General features: G+C 43.7%; 1 protein-coding gene across 5 annotated transcripts in view; it reads right to left on the reverse strand.

Moving 5' to 3' along the window:
• CENPI (centromere protein I) overlaps positions 1-18,893 on the reverse strand; it is a 62,202-nt gene that overhangs the window by 12,015 nt on the left and 31,294 nt on the right. For 4 of the 5 annotated variants that reach the window (XM_027837163.1, XM_027837172.1, XM_027837147.1 and 1 more), the window contains exons 8-19: positions 17,895-17,984; positions 17,422-17,550; positions 17,011-17,187; positions 16,798-16,918; positions 16,419-16,510; positions 13,921-14,038; positions 13,764-13,828; positions 9,928-10,022; positions 7,001-7,133; positions 6,054-6,178; positions 4,766-4,814; positions 4,396-4,611 (exon numbers count right to left, since the gene is read on the reverse strand). In XM_027837163.1, coding sequence (XP_027692964.1) covers positions 4,396-4,611; positions 4,766-4,814; positions 6,054-6,178; positions 7,001-7,133; positions 9,928-10,022; positions 13,764-13,828; positions 13,921-14,038; positions 16,419-16,510; positions 16,798-16,918; positions 17,011-17,187; positions 17,422-17,550; positions 17,895-17,984 — 1,410 coding nt within the window. Of the gene's footprint in view, positions 1-4,395; positions 4,612-4,765; positions 4,815-6,053; positions 6,179-7,000; positions 7,134-9,927; positions 10,023-13,763; positions 13,829-13,920; positions 14,039-16,418; positions 16,511-16,797; positions 16,919-17,010; positions 17,188-17,421; positions 17,551-17,894; positions 17,985-18,893 lie in introns of those variants that run through there. The other variant, XM_027837182.1, reaches the window with a different exon arrangement.

An 18,893-nucleotide genomic window follows, 5' to 3' on the forward strand; every position in this document is an offset into this window, starting at 1 on the left:
CCTGTCTTTTCCTCTCTTCCTCTTTCTCTCTCTTTTCCTCTCTCTGTGTCTCTGTCTCACTCTCTTCCTTTCTCTCTCCCTCTCCCTTTTTCACTCTCTCTCTTCCTCTCTGTCTCACTCTCTTCCTCCCCTCTCCCTTTCTCTCTCTCTTCGTCTCTGTCTCACTCTCTCTCTTCCTCTCTCTGTCTCACTCTCTTCTTTTCCTCTCTCTCCTCTGTCTTTCCTCTCCTCCTCTCTCTTTTCCTGTCTGTCTCACTCTCTCTCTTTTCCTCTTTCTCTTCTTCTCTCTCTCACTCTCGCTCTTCCTCTTTCTCTCTCTTCCTCTTTCTCTTCTTCTCTTTCTTTCTCTCGCTCTTCCTCTGTCTTTCTCTCTCTTCCTCTCTTTCTCTTCTTTCTTTCTCTCGCTTCCTCTTCCCCTCCCTCTCTGTCTTCCTCTTTTCTTCTCCTGTCTTTTCCTTTGTCTCTCTCTCTCTTCCTCTCTGTCTCACTCTCTCTCTCTTCCTCTTTTCTTCTCTCTCTCCTCTGTCTTTTCCTCTTTTCCTCTGTCTTTACCTCTCTCTCTCAGTTTCAGGGACTTAGCTCTCTCCAGATTCTCCTCCTGTCTCTAACCCTAGGAGCAGTCGCTCCTTTCCAGTCTCCTTTGCTGTATCATTATTTATAGCCCACTCCTTAACTGTGTGTGGACCCCAGGGCTCCGTCCTGGGAATGCTCTCTCTTGGTGAACTCATCAGCGCCCGTGGGCATATTATCTCTGCACAGATGCCTCCAGACCTAGCTCTAGTCTGTGTCAACATTTCTTGTCCCATTTTCCCAAATGACTCTTCAATATTTTGACTGGATGTCGTAGAAGCATTTCAAATTCACCATGCTCAGAAGAGAACTCCTTAGATTTTCACAAAAATTGGCTCCATCTCTAAACTTCTCTGTCTCTATAAAGGCTACCAAGCTCCTTGTAGACATCCAGGTTTACAACATCAGAGCCATCCTTGACTCTTCCCCTCTCTCCACACACATAGCCAATCAATGGCCAAGCCTCATCTACGTGCGCAGACCTCCCTGCCTGTCCCTGCCCTACCCCAGTTGCTAATGCTTCCCATTTCCACCTGAATCACTTTGTATTTACTTGGTATATATTTTGTTTTCTCTCTCACACACACACAGACACACAGAGTCTTCCTAGATAAACTTTCAGCACCTTAAGGGTAGAGACTGCTAGCACTATTGTCACTATGTCCCTAGCACCTAGCACGATGTAGGAGGTCACGAAATGCTTGTAGATCAATGAATTGTGGGGCCTGGAGCAGCAAAATATTCAGAAACAGAGAGCCCTCACAGATCTGAACAACTTCCACTGATGGCTGGGGACGTGACTCATTTTTGAAGCCTTGAAAAATGAATTAGCCAAGCTTTCAAGTTGTTGCTCCACTAAGTCATGTACAGAGAAGCTAGTTAGCTTGGTACATCTCCAGGGATTATTCAAGGCTGATTAAAAAGTACCAAAATTAAATCAACAGGAGCCCCTATTAATACAACTACACACCTTTTACACAGCCCCTAGAATTAAGGCATATAGATGCTAAGTTCTTGGTGATTGAAGTTCAAAGGCAGCCGAAGACTGATTAGCATTAAGGCCTAATATTTTCTTAGCCCATATGAAACCACCTGTTAACTATAAAAAGGAGGTTTCCATTTGTTAAAGAACAGTGCCCTCTAGTGCTGGAAAAAGAACCAGACCCCGATTAACCATTTTAACCACCCAACACTATTTCCTTAAGCATATTAAAATTCAACATCTGATTTTCTGAAAAAGGTGAACTTTTGATCCTACAGCCAAAAGTCTGTTTGTCTGCACTCAAAATGGTACTTTTTAATTGATATATTTTATTTTGACAGACAGTTCCTAAACATTCAAACAATGCTTTCCCCTCTCCCCAAGTATATTCCCAATTACAACTCCTTAAAACTCAGGGGCATGATTGTGGTAGGTACGTATTCAGGGGTGGGGAACCTGCAGCCTTGAGGCCACATGTGGCCCTCTAGGTCCTCAAGTGCGGCCCTTTGATTGAGTCCAAACTTCCCAGAACAAATCCCCTTAATAAAAGGATTTGTTCTATAAAACTTGCTCTATAAAACTTGTACATGCCCTCAAACCTGCTGCTTTTTACTGTGGTCTTTGCTTTACAGTGACTGTTTTCGTCACTGCATATGCCATTCTTTGATTTGCATTTCTTCACTCTGTATCATGCAATCCAAGTTTTCCCACATTTCTCTGAATTCTTCATAACTGTCAGGCCTTACGATGCAAAAGCATTTCATTCCATTCATTTCCAGCATGTTTAGCCATTCATAAGTTGCTTGGTATATACCATATATCGTCAGTGTTTTGCAAGTACAAACCACAGTCCTGCTATTTTAGATAGTGCCTTACAGGTAGTATCTGAAACTAATCTGGAGAGAACCAAAAGGAAAAGCACACAAAACTGGCTAGATTGCCACTGCTCTGGGGAAATCACGGAAGGGCCTCACTATACAAAACTATGTAAATACTCTCATTCACCTACCCTGACCTCCTTCTAATGGCCCCGTGAGGCAGAAGAGGTTTAAGAGCCCAGTGTGAGGCATCATTGGTATAGGAGAAAGAGCACTAGTCTGGTATTTCAGAGATCTGGGTTCTAGACTCAATCTGGTCACTAACTAACTGGCTGGGTGTGCCTGGGCAAGGCGCTTAGGATCACAGGATTTACAATTAGAAGGGGTTGTAGGGATCATCTAATTTAAACCTCCCATTTTACTGAGGAAGAAATTGAAGCACAAAAGAAGTCAAAGGACTTGCTTAAAATCACAAAGGAAGTAGGAGAGCCAGGACCCAGAGCAGGTTCTCTGACATCCAAACCACAAATCTTTCCTTCATAGCCTGGAAAGAGGCTCTCTACAATCTGGGGGTACTGTCTCATTTGTTAAGTTAGAGTGCTGAGCTAAACGATCTCTCGGCCTCTTTCAACTCTTAAAAATCCCTCATTTCACAGTCTCAGGCTAATTATCTGACTTGCCCAAAGTCAACCACCTGCTGCAGGGCCATTACTAGAACCCAGGCCCTCTGGTCCCTGGTCCGGGGCTCTTTCCGCTCTGCTGTGCTGGCTCCTGAAAACCCCTGCCTTTTTTACATTTAATTCATTGCCTAATTCAATGACTAAGAACTGTGGAAAATACCAAACCAAAAGGAATTTAAGCCATAAGGAATCAGACAATGGAACTAGACCAAGCCAGAACATCCAAAGGGCAGCCAACTGGCACAGTAGATAGCGTGCCAGGCCTGGAATCGGGAAGACTCCTCTTCTTGAGTTCAAATCCAGCCTAAGATACTTCCTAGCTATGTGACCCTGAGCAAGTCACTTCACCCTGTTTGCCTTAGTTTCCTCGTCTGTAAAATGATCTGGAGAAGGAAATGGTTGAAACCACTCCAGTATCCCTGCCAAGAAAACCCCAAGTAGGGTCACAAAGCGCCAGACACGACTGAAAACAATTCAACAACAACAACGTCCTAAAAGGAATACCACTAAGCTTCAGGTATTTGGGATCTCATGCATCAAGAGGTTGCTCAAGGAAGCCTGAAACCAACTAATGAAGTGATTATTGTCAAGCAAAGCCAGGAAGGGAAAGTAGAAGAGAAAAGGGAGGTGATGGTGGTGGTGGGGCCAAAGAACCTTTCGACTTTTGGTTTTCAGTTGAAGGTCAATCAGAAATAAAGTTAAAACATTCCTGAATTTTGATGTGCAATTTTTCAGGATCACATCGATTTCATTAGACAAAACATCCTTGGTATTGTCCTGACAATAGTGTGGGAGATCCAAGAGAAGTGGAAGATAGAGGAGTCACTTCACCTCTCTGGGCTGGACCTCCTTGGGGCCTCAGTAGCTCAGGACGTAGGATCCAGTGATTTGCCTTGAAGGACAACGGGACCTAACAACGTCACCACAAGACAAGCCAGCTAGACTATAGGAGTTCAGAGGAGAATCGGATCATTGGGAATGATCAAGGAAAACTGTATGAAGGCGGACTTGAGAAGAAAATGGGAAAGGGGTGGGGGAAGATTTCAAGAGGCAGATGAACATAACAGCGAAATACCCCAGCAGCCATTTCAGTGGCCCTCCAATACAGGCCTCACACAATACTTGAAAGGAACAAATACCCCAAGGTATTATATATTCTGAACCAAGATCCTTGAAAGACCATTTGGACCAGTTTTGATAGCTATCGTTCCCAACCTTTGAAAATCACCCCTTTTTAACAGAGGGTACTATTGCTGAAGCAATAAATTATGAGGTAGTGAGGAGCATGAAAATGTTTTCAAGACATCACAAAGCAAGTAATCCAGGACTCCCTACGTGCTTTTACCTGAAGCAGAAAGTAGATGGAATAGGGCAGTAAGGCTGGATGATTAATTAGATTTAAACTCCTCTTATATTCCCGTATTTTAGTCTTTTCTAGGATCTGAGGATCTATGTAGAGATAGTGGTCTTTCTCAAAGGACGTGGATGTCCACAGGCAGTCCACCAAGGCGGTCACATATTCATTAAATTCTTGGTAGGTTTTGTTGAACTTCAGCCTTTCCTAAGGGGGCAGGGAAAAAAAATCCCATCAACCAGATTGTGATAATTAAGCTTTTGCCTCCCTTCCCACCCCACCTCTTTTGTCATCCTCCCCAGCTAGGACACCAGTTACTGACACCACTGGTTATCTGATGGCACCAGTCTACCCTCAGTACCTGGCGTATCAGTTCATTTTCCTTGGCCGCGGTCAGGTTGACACGATACCTAACAGGGACAACAGAAGGCAACAAAATTGGAAAAAGCAAATGCTGAGCGGTAACATGGACGAATACTAGCAATGGCATGCAGTCAACTGGATGGTGAACGCTTTACCTTCCTGCTATGAGATTACTACGCTATTTCTCTTCTGGAGGAATAAACATTAACGTAAGGTCAAAGGCAATGTGATGGCTGCCACGGACCCACTCTCTCTCCTTTGTTATGAGAGGAAAAGTGTGACCCTTCGGTAGAGAAGGGGAAACACAGAAGAAAAAGAGTGCCATCAGCCAGGGGGAACGTGACTCCCGGGTAGCTGAATGGGCACAGCCAGAGCTCAGTTTCGAATATCGAGTTATCCGGTGTTTGATTTTTTTTAAAAGAAAAATTTAAGTTTAAATGAAGAAACAGAAAGCTACTATAAATAATGCTGACCTCTCCCTTCCCCATATATCCCAAAATATTCAAAACAGTATTATTTGTGGTCGTAAAGAACTGGAAACAAAGCAGATGCCTATTGATTGGGGAACAGCTAAACCAAAGGTGATACATGAGTATCACATGGGGTAATGGAACAGTAGTGTACCGTCAGGAAAAGAAAAAAAAAACCAAGAACTCAGAGCAGCATGGGAATACTTTTAAGTTCTGATGCAGAGTGAAGTAAGTCAGAACCAGGAAAACAACATACACCGTGAAGTAGTGCAAATGGGAACAAAGCAAGCGAGCAAACAACCTAAATACTAGAATTCTAATGACCAAGCTTGTCTTCAAAGACTTGAGGAAATGTACCCCCACCACCTCCTCTTGGCTGAAGTGGACAACTGTGGGTTGGAATGGGAGGGGTTTTCTAAACTGCATTTTCCCTTTTTCTTTTTTCTTATTTGTTGCAAGGGATGGCTCACTAGGTGGGGCAGGGAGAAACTTCTATTCAGAAATGAAGGGGATGTAAAAACAAAAAATATCAAGAAAAATAAGATTAAAAAAGAATGATGAGTACATAAGTACTGCTCAGCAAAAAAGGACCCAACTTGTCAAGTTCTTCTGAGTGCACTGATTCATCCCAAAGCCAGCACTGACACTATCAAATGCCAGCAGCAGCAGCAGCATCCCAGACTGGACAACCAGGCCCCAGAGAACGCCCTTCTTTTTCCTGATTACAAAGACCCCGGCACAAAGCAAACAGAAATCGTGAATGGATTATCAACATTAAGATGGATTTGTACTTAGAATTTGGAAAAGGCCATGTACCTGTACATAATATAACAGAGATGGTTGAGGGCGATGGTGTCTGAGGTGAGTAGTGCTGGATAGAAGACCCCACGTGGAAACATCATCACTAACGGAAGGTTATAATTGAGATACATGTCAGACACCTTTAGGGAACAAAGATACCATCAGATATTCCTCTCTAGTTCTCAATCGAGTGTAACAAAAATAGCATCTGCATAAAATAAAATGTTTACTCATTATTTATTACAATATTACAAACAATTATTCCATTAGATCAGAAGTCAACCGCCTTCATAGGCAAAATAGGAAATTATAAACCTTCTCTCTCACCTAGTGACCTAAATTTCTACCTGACTGGTCAAGTGTTGGGCTAAGGAATTGTTCCCAGAAGGCAACGTCAAATTACCTGAGAGGCTAGTGAGGACAGGCGAGTGAGGGCAATGCTTTACTATTAACACATAATAACCTACTCTAGCACATGTTAACAGCTAGCTAATCTGACACATTAAAAAGCAAATGAGACACAAGACAAAAATTACTTGGGATGAAGAAAGGGAGTCCAGAAAAGGTTGGAAACATGTCAGTGCTGCCTGGGGGAAGACAAATGCTATTATGACAGCAAGGTGGGGAGAGATCCCATTGGGTGGGAGGGCTCTAAAGCAAGAACAGCTAAAACATGGAGAAGTTAGAATCGACATAAGGAGACAAGGGTCATCATCAAGTATATCCCAGATCTGCCTAAGGCCAATCCCGGAGCGAGAAAAGATTTTCATTTTCTTTTTTATTTCCATGATATTAAGCAATTCTTCAGAAGTATATGCCATCAAAAACTTCAACTGGTTTAAAATTATGTTCATATGAGCCACCACCACCTGGGACAACTGACTGCTGAGAAACATTTAAATAACAGACCATCAAAACGAGTGGACATCACGAAAAATGATCACCCAGAAGGGGATGCTTACCGTCTCAAAGAAATCCAAAATAAAGTGAAGCAAGAAACTACTGTTGCTCTCCAATCGCAGAGCAATTGTGGACAGCCATCCCACATAGGAGATCAGCTCACTCACAGAGTTCAGGGCAATCATGGGAGTGTCCCTATAATCAGAAAGCAAGCAATTCACAAGAATTCACAGCATTCCCAAAACTCTTTAACTTCCAAGCTGTTCTGTATAGAATGGAGCAAAAGTTAGTATGGGCATGTTTGCAAATCTTTCCTGTTGGTACTCCAGAGCTTGGTACTCCTATGGAGGTCAAACCTAAGGAGCACACTCCATGAAATACCTGCCCATCAGTTCCTAGGCCACATTCAGCTCCCAGGCTGGATGGCAAAGAAAGACAGGACCAGGCTCTAGATGGACAGGAACTCCCATCATCCTGGGCTAGTGACTGTGTGGAATCCTCCTATCTGTATAGCCCTGAGCACACAGTTGGTACTTGCTATGTGCTAAGCACTAATTACCAACATTCCTCAGTCAAGTAGACCATGGAATCGATAAGAGTGGATACAAAATGTCCAAGAAAGTAGCTCTGGACCCTAACCCAGGAAATGTGAGAAAAAGAAAACATAAGTATGTAGTATGATGGCACTAAAACACAGAATGGAATCTGAGATAGAGAAAGTGATTAAAATAAACCAGGACAAATACGAACTGTTTAATCCAAAAGAAAAGTTTAAAATAATTGAGAGTTTCTTTTCTCTACAACGACAGGCAGCATGCTGTGATAGACAGAGAATTGGTCTCAGAGTCAGAGAGGCTTAGGCTTGAGTCTCTCCCACCTTTGATACATAACTGCCTCTATGACCCCGGACAAGTCACCTAACTTCTCATTACAGTGCCCCCGAGTGATCCTCAAAGACTCAAAGTTGGGGACTAGTTGCTAATTTGCATTGGCAAACTTCCCAACACCAAAGAAATCATAGGCAGGTCCAGATGGCCACCATGGCCGCCAGGCCCCCCCTCCTGCAAGATGTGAACATTACAACATACTGACTGGCAGCTCGGAAGTACACAAATTTCCACGACAACAACAACAAAAGGAATGTCACTGTAATCTTCTCAGCTTGACTTCCTGAGTTACGAAGCTGTTAAAACCTTCACTCAAACTGACCTGGTTTTTTTTTGGCAGGCACTCCAACAGTGATTTCGTCTGGTCTTTGGCCTCTCTCTTCCTGCTGAGGAACGTTCTACATTCTTCTCAGTTTTTAAGACCAACGATGGCTATTCTTCCATTTACACTCAATTGGCTAAGACTAAATTTGAAGTTGGAAACAGCATGGTAAAGGGAAGTGGAGTTATCGGAAGGAGAGCCTTTGCAAAACCCCACAGTACCGAAGGCTTCCACACAGGTGCTAAGCGGTGCCAAATGAGTTCCAGATAGAAGGCTTTTTTGCAAAAAGCCAGACAATAGAGTGGGTATTTATCCACCAAGCCTCTCCTGTAGGTTCTGGCCTAGTGCCACTTACCTGACAGAAGAGAGACCTCAAAAAAGCCCAATTCCAAGGCCATATGGCCTTGAGTCCCTAAGTAGCAAGGAGTACTTAAATGATGACTTGCCCAGGACAGTCCCTCTGCAGGGAACGGGAAGGATGCTCAAAGGATGGCAGAAGACTCTGCGTTTGCGTCAGCATGGGGAACTCCCCATGTGGAAATTCCCTCTGCCAATTCAGTTTCCAAACTGTCTGTGAATTAATAGGTATGTGCCAAAGAGTTGCCCAAGGCACAGAGATCAAGTCATTTGCCCAGGATCATACAGCTAACTAGTAAATATCAGAAACATGAAGAGAACCCAGGTCTTCCTGACTCTGTCCACTATGCCAAGTTGCCTCTCTCACCTCTAAAATGGAGATCACAGGAGTGTTTATAAAACTGGCAGCACATACACGCCAAGAATTAATAGGAAATATTGGAAAAGTGGCTTGCACTTTGACCTTAGTGATTTAAGAGCTTTAAGAAGAATTCCTTTTCTTAACATTTAAAAGCGTTTCCAAATTTTTCTTCTGAAAGAAAATACGAAAAATGATTCTTCCATTTTTTGGAGCTCCTCAGCCCCAAAGCAAAGCGAAAGGAAGACCACAGGTGCACCGAGGAACTCTGGATGACATTTTTAAAGGGAACCTAAGTATTTAAATATCATTCCTTTATAAAAGGCACTCCCACCTATTAACTTTTCATGTTCCCACCCGGAAGTAGAGGAGAGGAGCAATGTGGAATAAAATAATGACTTCAAAAAAAGTTTAAGACAACAGTCCAGGCCATCTTCATAACCCACCGCCCTCCCCTAGCCAGGACCACCTAAAAGAGACCTTTGAATCTGGTTTGTGCTAAGGATGAACTAAGTAAGAAACATGGCTAAAAGGACAAAATGATTTCAGGTAAAAGCTTTTTTGGGCTGAAACAGGGAAAACCTTGAAAATTTAGGTTCTTCTATTACTTGAAGAATAAAGCATATCACAAGCAGTACTTTCTATTCCAAGAGAGCAAATTAAAGACGGTATTATCAAAATATTGCAGAAGAACAGCCAAAGTAGCTTAGAGGATCTTCTCTGACCATAACCGGAATCGTCTTTATTCACATTGGCCTAACCTTATTGAAATGAAGAGCTGTTACGAGCCGGTGTGACCCTAGTCTTTTAATTTGCTTGTTACAGAACTTAAACATCATTGAAGACTAAAAAGATGCACTGTTCCTTCATGTAATAAGAACAACAAAAGTAACTTACACTAAAGGACTGTAGGGCCAGACAGGAAACCGTCGGGGAAACATTTTATTTGCAGCAAATCTCTAAAGAGCTGGAAGTCTCAGGCCCCAGTCCTGGTTCGGGATAGGCAGGCCTCCCTCCCTCCCTCGGTCCCCATTATCCCTTCTGGTGGGTTGGGGAAAGACTTACGCAGAAGTGCTCCGCGTGGGCTTCACGCTGACCTCCATAGCATGCCACAACAGCCAGTTCTGCAGCAACTGTTTCAGGCTATACAGAACACTGCACTGAAGGAGGCAAAGGAAAGAAGCCATTACTCAAACTGCTCTGCTCTACTGTGCCACCTTGCCTGGACAGGCCAAGCACAACCATCAAGGACCTGAACATCCGAGGCAACCTCTCTCCCAAGGCAACACTATCCCGAGAAGATGCCATCAGCTGCTGCCCAAATACTTCCAGTGATGGGCGGAAGCTCCCAACTTCGAAGGAGAACCCTGTTTACTCAAGAGCTCTGGTTGTCAGAAATCTGTCTCTTTGTAACCCTGCCCCACTGGGCCCAGCTCTCCCTTCCACGGATTAATAATGTCCACTCCCTTTTCCCTTTGCTGCCACAAAGCTCTGAGGGCATCTATTGCTTCTTCCACGAGGTTCACTCTGATCTAGCCTGCTGCGCTCTCACTGTAATGACAGGCAACGCTACCCCAGGAAACACTTCTTTTCTCTTCACTCGTCCCATGGGGTTAGTTTTTCTCTCCAACTTGAACAAATTGTTTCTCTGCTCCCTGAAGGCAGTCTTATGCTTGTACATACATCGACAGTGCCTGGAACAGTGCCAGGCTACTCACGACCACTTGAACAGCCCTTTATGGTTTACAAGGTGCCATCCCATAACCACCCCATGAAGTAGACTTCGTGAAGGAATTTCAAATCAATATTCACAGAGAGTGGAGCCATTTGAGGATACAGTCTGCTGGGGTGAAACTCTCCCAACTCAGTAGCTGGCATGGTGAGAAGCCTCCGCACAGAGCTGGGCTGGCCACTGAACCACAGACATCCCATACATCACTGGGCACCTACTCCAGGTTTGGTCAGTTTAGTTGGGCCCTGCCACAGCCTGCACAACCTTGGGACCCAGGATCACCTCCATGCCGTAAAGAGGCTTTGGAGGATTCCAATGGAGGCATGAAAATTGTCTTCCCCATCTGATCAAGAAGGAAACAGAGGTTCTGAGATAAAGTGATTGACCAACAGTCACACAGCTGGCTGTCAGAGCGGCATTCAAACCTAGGTCCTCCGACTCCCAAGTCAGCGTCCTTTGGACAGCCCTATACTGCCTTCTCATGAACTCAGAAAGCAGTCAAGGAGTCAGAATTTCAGGGGTGGATTTCCCCCTTATAATCCAAATCGTAGCAATGAGAGAAAAATACCTACTTAGAAATTTCTAGATTGTTAAATAATCACTTCACGTGGGAGTCCATGCTATTATCTCACCTAGAAAATAAACCTTAGGAGTGAAGTGAAACTTGGCAACTCTCAGGTACAATTACAACCATACCGTTTCTTTATACGTGGCTATTTTGCAAGTGCCCAGACCTTAATTTATACTCACAAAGGGTCTCTGGGAGAGGCAGCTGGCATAGCGTAACACCCAACCTGGAGTCAGGAAAACCATGGGTCAGATCCTGCCTCTGACACTTCCAAGCTGTGTGACCAGGGACAAATCATTTAACCTCTGGTCCTCTGACAACTCCCTGGAACCTCCCTATTAAAGGCAGAGTAAGGTTGTGATCTGCTTTGGGGGAGGAGATTCCCACAATGTCAAAAACAACAACAAACCCCACCACTGATCCTTCTCGTATCCAATATCTATATACCGTGGAGAAATGTCATTCCTAAGAATTGTAACCACTTTATACATTTCCTGTTGCCAAAATTTTACCATCATCATCTAAAATGTAAACTTATCATAGGGATGGGCCCTACTTTTAGAGTGCTATTGTCACCAGGACTTTTAATGGTGAGATGATATTTCCACATAATCCACATATAAATTTCCATGGTTTTTCTGACTCCAGGCTGGGTGTTACGCTATGCCAGCTGCCTCTCCCAGAGACCCTTTGTGAGTAAAAATTAAGGTCTGGGCACTTGCAAAATAGCCACGTATAAAGAAACGGTATGGATGTAATTGTACCTGAGAGTTGCCAAGTTTCACTTCACTCCTAAGGTTTATTTTCTAGGTGAGATAATAGCATGGACTCCCACGTGAAGTGATTATTTAACAATCTAGAAATTTCTAAGTAGGTATTTTTCTCTCGTTGCTACGATTTGGATCATAAGGGGGAAATCCACCCCTGAAATTCTGACTCCTTGACTGCTTTCTGAGTTCATGAGAAGGCAGTATAGGGCTGTCCAAAGGACGCTGACTTGGGAGTCAGAGGACCTGGGTTTGAATGCCACTCTGACAGCCAGCTGTGTGACTGCTGGTCAATCACTTTATCTCAGAACCTCAGTTTCCTTCTTGATCAGATGGGGAAGACAATTTTCACGCCTCCACTGGAATCCTCCAAAGCCTATCTTTACGGCATGGAGGTGATCTTGGGTTCTCCAAGGTTATACAAGCTCTGGAGGGGGCTTACCTAATAAAAATATAATAATAGCTAGCATTTCAATGAATGCCACATTAATGCTACATCTATATGGCTAGTACAGCATCAGGCAGGACAGAGGATACATAGATGGCACAGGTCCCTCTCAGATACAATCAGATTATAACTGCTTTGGAAAAGCATTCCCAGATGTTGTTTAATGATGCCTAGAAAAGTAAGAGCCAATAAGTTTCCAATAAAGGTTGTCGGTGGGGATTTTTTTTTGGGGGGGGGGGGGGATATGGTTGTGTGGGAGGGGTTGTTTTGTAAAAGAAAAAGCCATGAATGATGTAACCTCAAAGAGACTTGGGAAAGGACAACGAGAAAAATATTTTTTGTTTATTTTCTGTGAATTTCTTTAGCTCTGGTATGTTCAGTGATTTTTAATTTAAGGTTTTTAATTTAGGATTATATTCTTTAATGGGTATATTGATTTGATTATTGATCTTTACTGAAGTGTCGCATCTCCCACTGCCCTCTGTCCTGCTTTTGTACTTACTTACCACAAGCATTTGGGATTAGCTGAGGAAGGTTTCCTTTCTCTCTGTGGGTCTCCAGTGCCCAGCAAAGGGCCAGCCCAGAGGAGGTGCTCAAGTATTGCTGGCTGATGGCTAGGCAGTTTTATTTGCTACATACACACACACACCCACACACACACATACACACATACACACATACACACGTGCACACACACATTCATGAGTAGCTAATCTCAGTCCTTCATGTTGCCACCTCAAAGACTGTCCAGTCTTGGGGCCCATGGAGTGCCAGAAATCCAAGTAACATATACATTCTACATGAGAATGGTTCTACAAAATTTAGCATGTGAATGTTTTCCAGAAGGTTTACTGAATGTCACTGCATAGGTCAGTGAGAAGAATATTCAGAGCTAAAGTTGTGATGTGAAAAAGTACAATCTTCAGAATGAAGCCTTAAGAAGACAAAGAATACTATGGGGAAACTGAGGCAATTAGAGAAAACACAAAAGGAGTCAGCTAAACAATAAAGAAGAAAGAGACTGTGTGGATTAGACCAGAATTACAGAGAAATACAAAATTCAGATTACAAATGAGTGAACGTGGAAATGTGATGAAGGTCACTGACCAGGCAACGAAAATGACAGGTATATGAATAAACTCCAAATCCAAGTTGAAGTGACAAGTACAAACAGAATCTCATTTCCTGTACGATACTAAGCCAACACTTCTGTTTTCTCTTCTGTGTTTCTAATAAAAAGTGACTGCAGATAAAAGAGGAAGGAGTCAAGTAGGCACACCATACTCAATGCTTTGGAAACAGGCATCATCTCTATTGTACGGTAGCCTGAGCTTAGAACCCCATGTGACTGGCAATAACCCAACGTAGAAAAGTTCATCATTTTACCTTATGATAGATGGATGATGTAAAGAAGAGCTGTGTCAGGGAGTCACAGAGAAGTGGCTTGATTTCTAAAGAAAAAGCATTCAAAGGGTTGGTCACCTTTCTGTAAATATCACTGGGCATTTCCTCAAAGGGGGTTCCCTGTTTTCTTGTTACATACCAGAGAAATTCCCCAGGGGAATCCAGCTGAGAAGCTGCAGGTATTCTGCTCGACAAGAGACGCCGTCCCACAAAGGCAGGCTCTTATACAGGAACGCCTCACTGGAAGGAAAGCCCTCCTGCATGCAACATAATCAAAGGTCAGAACCTCTTTGACCACAAACGCTAACTAGCCAGCAGTTTAAAAGGGAAAACCTGGAAAGAGCCGGAGGGAGCAAGGCAAAAGCAGGATTGGCACAGCCAGAAACGCTCCTCTTGAAGTAGACAGCTCTGCTTTATGAGAAAAAGAAAAAGCCACAGGTGGCTGAATTTCAGCTGGACTGGGCCAAGGCCAGGAAGGACGGCTTCACTCATTTGTTTAGTCATATCTGGTTAACACTACGAGTTTTATTCAGGATCCGACTCCTCATTTTGTATGTTTGCCTTTGTTTATGGTTAACTTTATGAGAAAACTTTTTTGGCAAAGAAATCCTGCCTTGCCTTTGTGGTGAGCTTGGCCCTATAATTACATGCCTAAAGACCAGCTTGCTCCCCTTCAACCTCGATGCCTCCCAGTGGGTGAATCCTGACAGCCCACCATCACCCTCTGCACCCATGGCGTCTCACCTCTCCTGGACGGCTTGAACCAGATAGCTGCTGAGGTCCCTGGCAACTCTGACATTCTGTGATCCTCTAATAAAAGACCTCCTGTGTTCAGCTCTACTGGCCCATGGGCTTTGTTTGGGGTAGCCCCTGGGGAACCCTGAAGGTGTTGTGAAAGCCTAAAAAGCCACAGCACATCACATTTCCCTAATTCAAATCAACCAGAAGTGGAAGAGGCTAGGCTGGGTTACCTCCAGCGAAAAGCCTCAACTAGAGAAGATTTTCAAACTAAATGTAATTTAGTACTTTCAAATCCCTGTATAGTAACTTCACCTGCAAACGAAATGTTCCCAAGTGTCCTCTATGCCCAGAATAGGTGCTCTGAGCCAAGCCAGAAGTCTCCAGCCCGTCACCACACCCCAACTTCTGGTGCCCCTCCACCTTGTATTTGCTTTATATTTAGATATGGCCACTGTTGCTTCCCCTTCCAAGAGAATGGAAGCTCCTTGAGGGTAGGGAAGGGAATAAATATGTAGACAGCACTCACTACATGCCGGGCACTGTGCTAAGCACTTTACAAGTATGATCTTGTTTCATCCTCACAACCACCCTGGGAGGTACATGCTTTTATGATCCCTATTTTACAGCTGAGGAAACTGAGACAGAAATCAGTGAAGTGACTTGCCCAAGGTTACATGGCTAGCAAGTATCTGAGGCCAGATTTGAACTCAGGTCTTCCTGACTCCACGTCCAATGTACTGTGGCATGCCCAGCTGCCCAGGGATAGAGTAGGGCTTGTTTCATTCTTTCTATTTGTGTTCTCAAAGCCCCAGGAAGAAAAAGATCAGGACAGTAACTAGGCTTTCCTGGATATAGAGAACTCCCTGGTGAAAAAAATCCCTCTTGCCAGTGCAAACACCCACTTTCTCTGCAATGTCAAGCCCTACAGAGTTGCCTGGAGTGTGGAGAAGTTAAGTGACTTGCCGAAGGTTACATGGCCACTAAGAGCCGGAGGCAGGCCTCAAACCTTCGACTTCCTGGCTCCAAGGGCACAATGCCACTTGGCTCAAAAACATTAAAAAACAAACCAAAAAAAAACACTTAAGTGTTTGCTGACTGAATGGTTGATTTTGCTTTTACAATTCCCTTACCAAATCCTTTTTGTTGTTATTTAGTTGTTTTCAGTCATGTCTAACTCTTTTGGGGTTTTCTTGGCAAGGATACTGGAGTGGTTTGCCATTTTCTTCTCCAGCTCATTTTACAGATGAGGAAACTGAGGCTAACAGGGTGAAGTGACTTGCCCAGGGTCAAAACAGCCAATAAGTGTCTGAGACTGGATTTGAACTCAGGAAGGTGAGTCTTCCCAACTCCAAGCCTGGCACTCTATTCACTACAGTGCCACCTAGCTGCCCTACCAAATCCCTACTTCATAGTATAGTAAAAAAGGCCAACTCTTGGAAAAAATCTTGTAATTAGACCCAGTCAAGGCGCAATTACAACAAATTACATTTTTGTAGGTTGAGTACATAGCTCCTTTTTTATTATTAAAAAACTTCAGTGCTTTAAAAAGAGAAAGTGCTACGGTGATGCTAAAGACATATATGATTCCTCTGCTGACAAACAAGTCTGTGTTAGTTACACAGAGAATTTTTAGTGTTTATTCTCATAGCATTGATCATTATTTTAATCCAAAGTATCTGAAAATAGGAAATGAAAATACCCATATACATTATACACAGCATTAGATTATGGTCTAGAATACAATCATCTGACATAAGAAAACTCTGTAGTAACAAATTACCCATGAATACAACATTTACTGTGTATAAAAAGGTGCCACAGAACTCAAAGAGTGGCCCGGAAACCCACTGAACACCTAGAAAAGCTGCAGCATTCCAGAAAGAAGTCAGTTCTCACCTGTAAAAAACACTGTGCGCTGATGATAATGTCCAGAAACTTCCTGAACTCTTCTTCAGATGTGTAATTACTGACCTTGCACCAAGTACATCCTAGAGCAGGAGATCACAAATGAGGCATCTGGTTACAGAAGGAAAGCTCCCCAAAGGAAAAGCTCAACTGCAAACACTCAATGCTCCAACATGCAAAGCCCGGGGTGGCGGGAATAGCGAGCATCATGGGCTCCTGTCTGGCACAGCTCAGCTGGCACCAGGCTTAGGGCTTCTCTTTAGAGCAGAAACTCCAGGGGATGGGCAGGTGTCAGGAAAGAAAAGCCAGTTGGGAGGCATGTCCTGCCTAGTTCCCTCTGTTCCAGGACTCCAGATTTTTTCTTTCTTACCTTCTTTTAACTCTTGACTCATCCAGTAATAAAGTCGCAGCCAGACAGTCTCATCTTGGATACAGTTCAGATAGTGTAGTAATGGAGCACTCTTGAGCACCGAGCACATCTGGGAGGGAAGCTGCAAGGAAAGTCCAGTGAAGTAACCACGGAGGTGTCCCAGGGCCAAGAGGACAGCCAAAGTGCTGGGCTGGGCAGGGCCTCGTCACTCACCTCAATGTTCTGGATGTTGTCCAAGAGCTGGGAGAACGTGTGGAGCTGCTCTAAAGGAAAGGATTTATGACCACTAAGCATCACGTCCAGGCTGGATGAGCCACCTTCCTTGTCCTGCTCTTCCTTGCTGATGTGACTGCTGGTGGGCACTGGGATAATGCAGCCAGAATTCCATTTCTGAACAGAAAGACAACTACCCATAATCCTTGCACTGAGTCTGATCAGCCCCAAACTTTAAACACAAAAACCAGGATGAAAGTGGCTCAGTTCAATGGTCTCATAGGTGGCTTTGATGAAATATCAGATAAACAATATTAGAAAAACCATTTAAATAAGCCTCATCATCCGAAGGGTTGGGTTGAGACTGGCTTAGAAAGAAGGCTCCATATCCCTTGGGTCACAGACGCTTACCTTTTTTCGGGGGTGGCTATAAGCTGTGCCAATAGTTAGTTTCACAGATGGTAATAGGGATTTATGATTTCTTTCCTTCACAATATAGACGGCTGCCTGCCAAATGCTATCTGTTGTCTTAAAGTAGAACTGTAAAGGGAAGAAGTCTGTTAGGTTTGTGGCCAACAAAGCTAGCAGGCAGAGCGGCACAGATCCTGCCCAAACTGAAATTTAATAATTATGACACTTCCTAAGCTCCCAGAAATCTACCAGAAGAGCCATTTTTTCCTGCCCCTATTTTCTATAACATATGTATTTTCCCCACTAAGTAACTGACTCTTCTCAACTCTATCTTACAAATTTGTAAATCTCCGAACACTTTTTAAAAAATACAGAATTTCAATACTATTAAAGTACATTTTGACCATTCTTGAATCCAAAGAACACAGATTTCAACCTCAGTACAGATACAGAGCATTCCCTTCATTCCTTACCTTCCTTTTTGGAGGCAAAGAAATGGTAATCAAGTTGGGGCAAAAGGATTTATACAATGACAACAAGGCCTGGAGATAAGGCTGCATCCCCTGCAATGCAATAAGACTTTTTAGTTCGGTGCCCAGTAAGAAAACCCAAAAAGGACGTCAGAAATAAGAGAAAACCCTGACATAAAATGGCCCCCGAGAGAGATGGCACAGCCAAGCAGGTGCTAACATTGCTACCCAGTTGAAGATGACAGAAGAAAGCAAAGAATGACCAACAGGAGGTTTACATAAACCCCTCCCAGCCAAGCCCAGAGCACACAACTTGTGGCACTGAGGTGACTGGTAATGGTATTTCAACCATGTCTAGTGCATAGACTTCTTTACTACAACCTTTCCTCCTCGTCTGCCTCCTTTTTCTGCCCATTCTCACCACCTATGCTTTTGGCCCAACAATTAGGAGGCTTCTTTATGACTAGCACCATCACGACCACCAGTTAGCTAGTCAATAAATATTTATTAAGTACCTACTATGTGCCAGGCACTGTGCCAAGTGCTGAGGAAACAAAAAGAGGCAAAAGACAGTCCCTGCTCTCAAGAAGCTGATGGTCTAATGGGGAAGACAACCAGCATATGTACAAAGAAGCTACTTACGGGATTAAACAGAAGACAATTAACAGAGGGAAGGCACTAGAATTAAGAGGGCTGGGAAAGGCTTCTCTTAGAACATGGGATTTTAGTTGGGACTTAAAGGAAGCCAAGGAAGTAAGGAAATGGACATGAGGATGGCCAGAGAAAATGCCCAGGGCTTGGATTGTTTGTGGAACAGTAGGGAGGTCAGTGTCACTGGATGGAGAAGTAACCTGGCAGGGAGTAAGAAGACTAAAGGCTGGTGGAGGAGGAGAGGGAGAAAGTTATGAAGGGCTTTGAAGGCCAAGCAGATTCTGTAATTGATTGTGGAGGCAATAGGAAACCACTGGAGTTTATTGATTGAGGGAAGGAGGGAGGGAGGGT

The sequence above is a fragment of the Vombatus ursinus genome, unplaced genomic scaffold (assembly GCF_900497805.2).
Source record: "Vombatus ursinus unplaced genomic scaffold, bare-nosed wombat genome assembly UNPS02004533.1, whole genome shotgun sequence".
In the NCBI taxonomy this organism is placed as follows: Eukaryota; Metazoa; Chordata; class Mammalia; order Diprotodontia; family Vombatidae; genus Vombatus; species Vombatus ursinus.